The 12,271-nt window shown below is 45.0% G+C and overlaps 1 protein-coding gene across 1 annotated transcript; it reads left to right on the plus strand.

Moving 5' to 3' along the window:
• The first annotated feature begins 10,315 nt into the window (after window positions 1–10,315).
• Window positions 10,316–12,063, plus strand: LOC144165016 (uncharacterized). Its single transcript, XM_077695185.1, has one exon. It carries the CDS (start codon window positions 10,316–10,318, stop codon window positions 11,990–11,992), a length of 1,677 nt encoding a protein of 558 aa, XP_077551311.1. The 3' UTR covers window positions 11,993–12,063.
• Window positions 12,064–12,271: the final 208 nt, after the last annotated feature.

Raw genomic sequence — 12,271 nt, forward strand, 5'->3', positions numbered from 1 at the left:
TCAATTTGTTAGATCGCAGTAATTTTCTCAAACATCTCCCGAGGCTGGTAGTGTTCTTGATAAAACAAGAACAATTAAGACTATCGAAGGCAGGCGGGCGCCCAAACCTTACTCTATCAAGAAACACTTCTGGCAGGCGACGCTGGCAAGACGATAATTATTTTCAAAGCGCTGGCTGCCAATGACACACTCCATTGCTTCGCATTTAGCAGGAATCGTTGGTTTTCTCGTTTACTTGTTAAATTTAGGTTAGGAATATTCGAAATTTTATTCCTAAAGCCACAAATATGTAATGGCTTTCGTGTTCTTGGTAAATGCAATGTATACTCAAGAACTATTTTTCGATATTGTCGCAGCTGCCGATGCCACTTGATGTTTGAATCCTCTATATATGTTTCAAAAATTTGAACATGCGCGAATATTTGTAGTCTAATAAATATTCCAAAGAGCTTACTCCATTTTTTTGTAGTAGTAGTTTTAGTAGATTTTGTAGTCAGGGAAGGTCCACTTGTTGTTTCTTGTGTAATTTCGGGTGTAGTATCAGGTTCAGTTGAGGTTATTGTTGAGATTTCTGTGGTACTTGATAAGTATTCCGCTGAAAAATAAATAACCCAGATTGCTTTATTGCTGCTGTAATGTTACGTCTTCGGGTAAATCTTGGCTAAACATTTGCACCTATAAAGTTATTCATAGTGACAGTGGTGAAGCAAACACCGGAAGACGCTGTCAGCGTTAGGAGCTTAGAGGGAAGCTGAAAGCATCATCACGTCTTTTTGAGCACCTTAAATGAATGTCATCCCCTCACTACAGGAAACATATGCCAGAATCTAAAGGTAAAGCTGTCATACATTCATCATTAGCATATTGTCTGATTATTTGTGACCCTGGGGGTATTGTTGTTGCAAGTAGAAAGAAATTTAACTGGAGGGGTGACATCAGGACAACAAAAAATATTGGTTGAGCTGTTTGCTTCGTTTACATCAAAGAAGCTTACAACAGCAATCCGGGCTTCATATTTGCACATGATGCAAAGATTGTAAAGAAAAAGACCATATCCACAACATGACTAAGCAAACAGCTGGCTAACCACTTGATTACATTACTTCATTGGTTTTGAGTGTTGCACCATGGTTCTGTAAATGTAACGTCACTAACCGTAAAAAATAGTCTAACCATTCCCCTATGCCTTCTTTGGCGTTGTAGACTGCCGGCATTTCTTTCTGTATTTCCTAACGAGCCCCTCATTTCCAAACCCTATTATCGTGCGAAAGCCTAACGAGGGCCTCGGTTCTGGCAGCCTTGATGCCAAGGTAGCATAACAGAGTTTCCCGCCAGTTACCCGCTTATGACAGGGTGTAGACGTTCGCGTCACGCCCCGGGGGTTGAAAAAAAGGTCCCCTTCTCCCCGTGTATTCTGAGTGGCGCTGGCTACCACCCTCAAGCGTCAGATACAGTTGTAGTAAATATAAATACCCCAAAAAGTGAAGGAGAACACAGTCGTCGCCCAGATGGCCGAATTGGTAAGGAATTCGAGATTTAATGGGCGAATTGGTAAGGAATTCGAGATTTAATCGATAGGCGTAGGTTTGGTCCCCACTCTGGGCGCGTGTGTTTCTTTCTTTCTCATGTAATTAATAATAATAAAAACAATAATAATAAATGTGACGTCACTAACTGTAAAAAATAGTCTAACCATTCCCATATGCCTTCTTTGGCGTTGTAGACTGCCGGCATTTCTTTCTGTGTTTCCTAACGAGCCCCTCATTTCAAAACCCTATTATATAAATATATATATAGCGTAGAAGAAACTTCCCGAGGACCCAAGCGGATGGTTTACTGACGTTTTGACAGGCTGATCAGTCTTCCTCTGAGTAACATACAACCTAGAAGTGCGCACGCTTATATAGGTACAGAACGTGTGCTACAGTGCACCTTTGTTAAGAACACTGGCGCGTTGGGGAGAAGGAACCGAGAAAGGGAGGTCACTATACACGTGCGTGAAACTTTCGTAACGTTGCGCTCCTCACTATCTCTGCCTAGCAACAAAAAAGAAAGAAAGTAACAAAAAAGCAACGTTTCGTAGTAAGAGGACATGCAGTACCGCGCTTGACAAACTCTTTTCTAAAAAGCAAAGCAATGTACAACTTCATTGCATTGAAAAAATACAGGGTGGGAAGGTGGTAAAAAATACACTTCACGTACGAATTAAATGACTAAGCGAATGGTGCAGACAACGTCTCGACACACCAAATGCAAAGTACAAGAACAACAAATACAGAACGGAGGCCATCAGTAAAACATTCATTTCTGGAAATACGAATTACCGGCGGGGCGCGGAATCTCAGGGAAGTTCACAAGTTCACAGAAGTCCTAGGGGCGCACGTGCCAGCAACGCAACCAATTACAACAATATGTACTTGTAGTAGCTAGGTGTGTTCTCCGTGGAAGTTACTGTTCAATCGGTCCTTAGCAGGTGTCAAGAAGTCTACGTGTATAAGATCAAAGCATGTCACAGCAGAGTGGAGGAATGCAGAGAAGTGGGGAATGAACGAGAAATTTTAGAGTAGCTGTCCAAAAAGCGGAGGGGTGGGGGAACCGCGCTCATGGGGAGTTGTGAATGACCTCGCGAACTGTGGCCTCGCAGGTAACAAATTTAACCCCCAAAAAGGGGCTGCCAACTGCAGTAAACGCCCCCGCCCCCTCTCAAGTGGAGTGGGAGGCAGGAGCGGAGGTGTACTGGGAATGCAGCTACTATTCCGCGAAAAACAGGAGCGAGATAAAAAAGAGGGGGACGTACGGTGGCCGACAGTGTTTGGTATTGCGAATGAAACAAAAAATAGAAGAAAAGTGAAAATGGGTTAGGTACATAGCAGAGACGATAATTTTCCAAAACTCTCAATAATACCTGAGGATGCGGATTTGAACTAGTAAATGACGTACGATTCGCGGACTAGTCGATCGTGGTGAGAGCGAAACCCAGATTCTAATATCGTGGCTCGGCATCATTCGCTTATTCCTGCACCATTCGCCTATTGTTGTAATTCGTACGTGAAGGGTCTGTTTTTCACTACCTTCCCACCATTTCTTTTTTCAATTGAGGGAAGTTGTATATTGCTTTGCTGTTTAGAAATGAGTTTGTCGCCCGTGGTACAGCATCTCCTATTACTATAAAACAAGGCATTTTTTGTTCTTTTCTCACATGTACAGTGTCCTCCCTTTCCCTGTTGATTCGCCCCAACTCGACAATGTTCTTAACAAGGGTCCATTGTAGAACGTTTTCTGCGTCTATATAAGCGTGCGTGCTTCTAGGTTGTATGTTACTCAGATGAAGACTGGTCTTCCTGTCGAAACGTCAGTAAACCACTGTTTTTATTCCTGAGTCAACCGTGTTCTCAACAACATATATATATATATATATATATATATATATATATATATATATATATATATATATATATATATATATATGGTGAATGCGTAGTGAAGGCGTGGTGAACACAAAGTAAGAAACCTCGGTAACAGCACCAGCGGAGGGTTTATTTCGACGTTTCGACTTCGAGACAAGTCTCGAAGTCGAAACGTCGAAATAAACCCTCCGCTGTTGCTGTTACCGAGGTTTCTTACTATATATATATATATATATATATATAATGTATACAGATATAGATATATATACATAGCGATGAATGGGTTCCGGAATTTGGTTTCAAAAATACAAGAGGAGATAACGCACGTATCGCACCCCGGTCGAAACGGTAGTTCAATCATCATTTTCATACGTGTGTCTACCTTCTCTTGTATATATATATATATATATATATATATATATATATATATACAAGAGAAGAAAAACTTCGAACAAGGTAAAAGCACGATTGTGGCCTACGTTTCAGCAAAGAGAACTTGCTTTCCTCAGGGCAATGTCTCGCCTGGCAGGCACGGTTTATATAGGGGTAGGACCCGAGGAGAAAGGACAGGGAAAGATGGAAGGGAGATTGAGCAAGCTGATTGGTTTGGGAGTATGTCGGGGGAGAGATTGAGGGGCCAAGAAGGTTGTCTAGTTTAAGCCGCGAAGTAGGTCACACGGAAGTCAGCTGGTGGTTGATATTCGTGGAATTTTTGGAGAGAAAGGATGAGAGGGTGTTTATTGACCCGCCGCGGGGTATACGGAAAGGATCTCAGAACCGCCGGAAGCAGACCAGGCGGTGAGGGTGGGGTCTTTATGAGAAACTATCTGCAAGCCTCAGGTTAAAAGAAAAGATAGAGACGGGAGGAAACTAACTAGGTCAAGGAAAAAAGAAAAAAAAGGAGAAAAAAAAAACAAAAAAACATGGTTATTGTGATTTCCCTCCCTGTTTTTTTTTTGTTTTTTTCTTCTTTTTTTTCTTTTTTCCTTGACCTAGTTAGTTTCCTCCCGTCTCTATCTTTTCTTTTAACCTGAGGCTTGCAGATAGTTTCTGATAAGTACCCCACCCTCACCGCCTGGTCTGCTTCCGGCGGTTCTGAGATCCTTTCCGTATACGCCGCGGCGGGTCAATAAACACCCTCTCATCCTTTCTCTCAAAAAATTCCACGAATATCAACCACCAGCTGACTTCCGTTAGACCTACTTCGCGGCTTAAACTAGACAACCTTCTTGGCCCCTCAATCTCTCCCCCGACATACTCCCAAACCAATCAGCTTGCTCAATCTCCCTTCCATCTTTCCCTCTCCTTTCACCTGGGGTCCTACCCCTATATAAACCGTGCCTGCCTTGCGAGAGATTGCCCTGAGGAAAGCAAGTTCTCTTTGCTGAAACGTAGGCCACAATCGTGCTTTTACCTTGTTCGAAGTTTTTCTTCTCTTGTGTTCTCTAACATCTTCAAAGTTCTACTACTCCCTATATATATAGCAGGAAAATATTTCTTGGACAGCGGCAAGTAGTAGCAAAAAAGAAAGACACACGTCGACAACAGAAAAGGTTTAACGTTTCGGCCGAAGGACCGGCCTTCGTCAGAGTAACAGCAGTGGCTGTAGTCACACAGCATATAAAGGTGATTGTTGCAAGGTCATGTGAGGGGATGACAAAGTAAACAATTCAAATGCAATATACCAAGGCCCCCTGCGACAATCTTTTCGGATGAATACAACATAATAATAAGTGCGGCATGTGCAGTATACCAAATAAGCAATGTCGAGCACACACGCGCACAAAAATTATGGGGAGAGAGTTGGATAAAAATATTACGGTCACTAATGCAAGAACTAAGTTTTCCTGCAGTTTCATGTAAACCACATGCTTTTGTATCGAATTTAAATATAAGAAAGGATTCGCGGACTTCCCCGTCATGATGCGTACGGAAGCCAGACTCAAGTATCGTTGCTTTGATATGGTCAAATGAATGGCCCGCGACATTGGCATGCTTTGATAACGGTAGGTGAGGTAGTGTAGAGATATGAGCCTTGTGGTTGTTGAACCGCTGCTGGAAGGGGGTTCTCGTCTCGCCAACATACTGCATTTTACAGATATCGCATTCAAGCAGATAAACCACGTTGCTCGTGTCGCAGGTGTAGTTCCCATTTATCTTTACTCTGAAGTTAGATGCTGTGCTGCTTGCGCTTATGGATGTAGTCATATGATTGCACACCTTGCAACGTGGCTTGTTGCAAGGGTGGCAGCCAGTAGGCACTTTACGTTTGTTATTGGATGATGTAGGCAGGTCACGTACATTTTGCGATCTTCTGTACGTTACGCGTGGTGGTTCTCGGAATATTGATTTTAATAGCTCACTTTGTAACAGTATGTTATGGTGCTTTTTTAGAACGGCATTTACATTTTGTGCAGGCGCGGAAAATGAGAGAATCTGGTTTGTATGGGAATCAGCCAGCTGTCTTGTTTTGCGGCATGAAAGTGCTTTGCGGTCATAGCTATCGGCGCGCCTAATGGCGTCGTCGATAATCTCGGGTGGGTACTTCTGCTTAATTAATGCCCTACGAAGTTTGGCGCAATTTGAATTAACATCAGCCTTTTCGGAACATATTCTTTTAAATCGAAGCGCCTGGCTATAGAGTATGCTGGTCTTGCAGTGCATGATAACTATTCAAATGTAGGTACTGTTGTTTCTCAGTAGGCTGCCTATAAACTTTTGCAGTCAGTTGGCCATCACACAAAGTCAAAGTTACATCCAGAAAATTGATCGTTTGGTCCGAGTAGGTATGGCTAAAAGAAATGGATGGATGAGCGTTATTAAACTCGTCAAAAAAAGATAACAGCTGAGCTTCCCCGTGCTGCCAAATCATGATGACGTCGTCAATGAACCGCCTGTAGTAGAATGGTTTCAGCGAACGGCTGGCCAGAAATTCGTTTTCGAGTACACCCATGAAAGTATTCACATAATTAGGGCCGATGGGCGTGCCCATAGTTGTCCGGTTAATTTGAAGGTAATGGATGCCGTTGGATTCAAAGTTGTTAAATTTTACTGCCAATTTTAAAAGGGTGACCAAAGTGGAACTGCCAATTACGTTTTCGCAGATAGTCTCATTGTAGGCATGGTGTGTTGCCCGTATACCGTCTGAATGCGGTATATTGGTGTAAAGGGATGCCACATCTAAAGTAACCAGTAGTGAATCAGGGGGGACAGAAAGACCGACAATTTCGGATAAAAAGTGGTTAGTATCTTTGATATAAGATTGGTAAGTCTGGTTAATCACTGTATCCACAAATTGGGAGATTAGTTCTGTAACCGTACCGATGTGCTCAGTGGGACGAGTGATTGAATCGCGGAAGGCGGAATCTCAAGCTTTTCAACCAGGTCTCCTAGTTTACTCGGAATAATGGATTTATAATTCGCAGTTGGATCCTCATTAAGCCGCTTGTAAAACGAGATATACCAAAGTTGTCTAGACGCTTCGCGATCATAATCAACTTTGTTCAGTATCAATTGCGCCACCTTTATCGGCTGGCTTGACAATAATATCGTCACGGAATTTGAGGTCCCGCATTGCCGACATTTTTTTTGCTGAAAGGTCTCTTTTAAAGTGGGCTTGTTTACGATAAATTTCTAGAACATCCCCTTGAACGGCGGTGATATATAGATCCAGGCGTTTATCTCTTTTAGTATGGGGGGTCCAGTGTTTGGAAGATGGAAGAATAGCAGTATCAAAATCAGGGGGATCTTTGTCAGCAAAATATTCGCGCAATCTCAGGTTTCTGGCAAAATTATCCAAGTCCTTCATGAGGTCAAATTCGCCGTAACTACCTGACGCTGGACAAAAATTGAGTCCTCGACACACCACCGAGATTTCGTCGTTGGATAGTTTATAACTAGACAAGTTTACTACATTACTAGATGACAGTAGGTCATCCGTCTATGGGGTATTATTTAAGCTATTCTTTGAGGTCGGAGGCAGCATGGCGGCAGGCATCTCAAGGGGTACATGAGGTGCAATAACTTTATCTCTCAAAAGCTTCTTGCGTTTAATCGCACCTATTTCAATCGACTTTTTTTGTTGGTATTCCGCTAGTTGTTCCGAGTCGTGAGAGTTGAGTTTATGGTGGGAAATCAGTTCGCGTTCTTGATTACAAAGAGATTTTAGGACAGATTCGTGGTGTCGAATTGCAATGCGGGCCAAACTAGAAGGCGCATTTAAAAGTATCTCATTCCATGCGGCAATGTCAGAAGAAGACATATTTGTTATGACAGGCTTTACAGCAATTCGTAGGCCCTTGGGTACAACACCGGCCTTTAAATAGTTGTTTAGCGTAGAAATATGCATTTGGCACCGCAGGCGCTTTTCTACAATTTTTCGTATCAGCATGAATACTCTAGATACAGAATAATTGGAGCAGTTTTTACCGGAATGTGCAGTTCGTAGTCACTGTGTCCTCGATGCTTTCTGTCCACTGGGATTGTGTGTTCGGAGGTTGTAGCGAGGTGCTAGACCAGTCTGTGCAGAAGAAGCTGGAGTACTAGTAGTTTCGCCTGAGCTGGTCGATTGCTGTTGCAGGCACGATGGACGTGAAGGGGAATGGTTCGTCGTCGATTGTAGTTCCGCATGAGGCTGTGCGGTAGGTGACTGGTTGGTTGCTGGATTGTTGCAACTGGAGCTTGGCATGAGTGGAACAGGAATTGGTTGGAGTTTATCCTTCGAAGTTGGACTCGCTCGGGGCAGCGTAGTAGAACGTTGGTCGCTTGGTTGGTTGCTCATTTGACCATATCGAAGCCGCCATACTTGAGTCTGCCTTCCGTACGCATCATGACATGGAAGTCCGCGAATCCTCTCTTATATTTAAATTCGATACAAAAGCACGTGGTTTAAATGAAAGCGCAGGAAAACTTAGTTGCTTGCATCAATGACCATAACCAATATTGCTATCCACTTCTCTCTCCCCCTGATTTTTGTGCGCGTGTGTGATTTACATTGCTTATTGCCTATACTGCACGTGCCGTACTTATTATTATGTTGTATTCATCCGAAAATATCGTCGCATGGGGTCTCGGTATATTGCATTTGAATTGTTTATTTGTCATCCCATCACGTGACCTTGCAACAATCACCCTTATAAGCTGTGTGACTACAGCCACTGCTGTTATTCTGACGAAGGCCGGTCCCTCGGCCGAAACGTTAACCCTTTTCTTTTTTCGACGGGTGTCTTTCTTGTTTTGCTAAATATATATATACATATAGTCCATGAGAAAGGTCAGTTCCGTGCTTCTTTTATTATGGTCACCGTATCGGCACAGAGGGTGAGAAGCGTTCAAGTCGCCTACAGTGACGAGCGGGTTATTAGCCGCCACTCGCTCCGCATCTTTACAGCTGTTAAATTTTGGAATAATTTACCTGCGGCGGTCAAATCACCCCTATCACTTCTTTGCTTTAAAATAACCTGAGAGGGTTTCTTTTGGTGGAATTAGGACCTTGTTCGGTTTTCTTTATACCTGATGTTCCCGGGTGCCTTTGTTTCCTTTGTGTAATTTTCGAACTGAGAGTACCACTTTTTATACTATATTATCCTAGTACAGTTACCTTTCTGAGTGTAGGTACATACAAGGCTAATTTATTGTGTGTTTATTACTGCGTATTCATTTGTTGGGCTTTTACACTCATTTGCTGCTTCTACGAAAATCGTTTGATGTATTCATACTCCAGGTTTCCCTTTCGGATAATTGACTCTGGGACCCTCGTCTTCGTAATAATACGTTTGTATTGCTTTTGTGTAATAAAGTTTCCCTTTCAGAAAGCGTGGAAATAGTTACTTTATATGCGCCTGTTTTTTTTTTCCTTGTGTCGACTTTTCACGTTCAGAACAAACAGTCTCTGTGCTCTTACAATTTTTTGGGGATCAGTTCGGACAACAACCCCTTTTATTCATGCTGGGTTAATGCATGCTGCGTTGCTGTAATTTCCTTTTTGGTGAGAGTAGCTCACTTCTTAATATGTGCCTTTCCGTGGGTCATGTAGCCCGGTAGTTTGACAGGCGACAGGTTTCTTGAAGCGCAATCAAGTCGGGTAGAATACTGGCGGTTCCTGTATACTGCTGCAGGAATGCGACTTCAGGTTTAATACTCCTGCAGTTCCACTGCCATGTTGTTCTTCGCTTGGACTTGTGATTACGGGTCATTGCTGCTACTGGAGAAGCCTTCCTGAGGACCTTGCCTGTTTAGTGTGTCGTAAGGTTTCTCTCGACGCCTGATCTCCGACTTTTCAATCATCTTAATCCTTGGATGCCCCCTTTACACTACAAGACCTTCGGTCAGCTTTAGCTAAGATGCGCCGAGGTACGGCCCCAGGAAGAGACCGTATAACAGTCCAACTATTGGCGAACCTCTCGGACTCGGCCTACTTGCAACTGTTAGATTACATAAATCAAATCTGGGACGGCCATCCGCTCCCCCCAGAATGGAAGACCTCCTTGGTCACCTTTATACCCAAAGCAGGAAAAATTGTTAATATTGATAATCTGAGGCCAATTTCGCTCACCTCATGCGCGGGTAAGCTCATGGAGGCGATGGTCCGGGATCGTCTCTCTCCACACATTGAGTCCACGGGCCTCTTTGCTGACACTATGTTCGGGTTCCGCCCACATATGCCAGCACAGGACGTCCTTCTCCAGCTACACCGCGACGTAATTCGGCCAACTACAATGCGACAAAACGATAAAGCCATCCTTGCCCTAGATCTCAAGGGGGCATTTGACAACGTCCGGCACAGCGGCATACTAGAAAACTTAAGTAGAACGGATTGTGGTCAGAAAGCCTTCGCGTACGTCAGAGATTTCCTCTCCAAACGTCAAGCATTTCTGAGGATCGAGGATGAGGAGCACGGTCCATATTACATGGGTACAAGGGGTACTCCACAAGGAGCGGTCCTATCGCCGCTACTCTTTAACATCGCTATGATGCAGCTGCCGCACAAATTAGCTCGGGTAGAGGGTATACAACATGCCCTTTACGCCGATGACATAACAATCTGGAGCACAGAAGGCAGCCTTGGGGAAATGGAGGACCGCCTGCAAAGGGCTGCCAGCATTGTCGAAAGCTATGCTAATGACTGCGGCCTCCAATGTGCCCCAACAAAATCGGAACTTTTGCACATTAAACCCAATCCTAAAGACAACACAAGGCTTTGCATCTCTTTAACAGGTGGTTCTATCAGAGAAGTGGAAGAAATTAGGATCCTGGGCCTGCTTATTCACAACAAACTTAGTCCAGAGACCACCATTGCCAAACTGAAGCGAACAGGGGAACAGGTCGGACGGATGATACAACGCGTATCCAACAAGCGCGGCGGGTTACGGGGCAGGGACGCACTCCGGCTCGCCCATGCCTTTGTAACCAGTAGGATCCTCTTCTCCGTACCCTACCTCCGTACGAACAAACAACACGAGAACAGCATTGACGTCATCATTAGGAAGGCCACAAAACGAGCCCTTGACCTCCCGGTGGCTACCTCCAACACCAGGTTATCGGCGCTGGGAGTGCTCAATTCGTATCAAGAGCTGAAAGAGGCTCATCTCACAAATCAGTACACTAGACTCGCACAAACGGCGTCCGGGCGCCACTTGCTTAATCGCCTACAAATCAAACATGAGTGCATCCCAGAGGAGACGTGCAAACTCCCAGAGTTGTGGCGGCACAGGCTCTGGGTGCATCCACTTCCGTGTAACATGGAAAAGCACACTCACGAAGGCAGGAGGGAAGCACGCGCTAAGACCCTGGAAAGGAAATACGGAAATGGGCGAGGTGTGTTCTACGTTGATGTGGCAGGACCGCCGCCTCTAGGGTTCTTTACTGCCGCTGTAATTCACAGGGACCAGCAAGTCGATGGGCTCTCCTACCGGGCTCCTAACTCCACGCAAGCCGAGGCGATTGCCATAGCGCTCGCCGCCTCGGACCCGAAGTCAAGGACAATAATCACGGACTCTCGCCGAGCCTGTGAAAGCTATTTAGCGGGCACAGTACCACCCTTGGCCTACAGAATTTTAAAACGATTGGTGCGGTTCGTAGACCCCGCACCTAAAGAAATTGTGTGGTCTCCGGGGCATCAGGGTCTGAGAGGTAACGAGGCCGCGCACGCGGCTGCCCGAGCGCTTACACACCGGGCGCCTCACCCATGCTCTCCCGGCTCGGAGATTAGCAAACCACTTCTGCGGTTTAGAGAAATCGTAAAACATTACTGCGATAACCGCCGGCTTTACCCAGCCCCTGCAAAGGGTCTGAGCAAGGCCGATGAGCGAATACTGCGGCGCCTGCAGACGAACACATTTATGTGCCCTGCAGTAGCAAAGCATTTCGACCCTAAAACCGATGGGCGGTGTCTGCACTGTGGGGAGGTGTCCGACACCTTCCACATGGTGTGGGCATGCCAGCGCAACCCTGCGTTATCCCCCAACCCTTCCCCTACCAGAGAGGCATGGGAGGCAGCCCTGCTCAATTGCTCGGGGCTGGAGTCTCAAAGGGCTCTAGTTCGACGGGCGAGAGTGGCGGCCTTGACCAATGGGGTCCCGGAATAGGGACTGCACCTGTGCGGAGGGCCACATGCCCTAACTCTCTTTTATTCTGATCAAAAATAAAGTTTCACTCCTCCTCCTCCACCCCATTCCTTGTACATTCAATCTACCTGGGCTGTTAGTGTTTCAAGCTGCTCTGTGGTACTCGCGGTAGCCTGTTTCACTTTTAGCCTTGATTGTCTTGGTTAATATTTTAACAAGTTGTGTGTTTTCTTTTCTTGGTTCAATCCTAGACTGTTCCGGCTGGGATATCTTTCTGGGATATCTTTCTTTGCCACTATC

The sequence above is a fragment of the Haemaphysalis longicornis genome, unplaced genomic scaffold, assembly GCF_048455015.1.
Source record: "Haemaphysalis longicornis isolate Haplotype H1 unplaced genomic scaffold, Haemaphysalis longicornis Haplotype H1 scaffold_14, whole genome shotgun sequence".
Lineage (NCBI taxonomy): Eukaryota > Metazoa > Arthropoda > Arachnida > Ixodida > Ixodidae > Haemaphysalis > Haemaphysalis longicornis.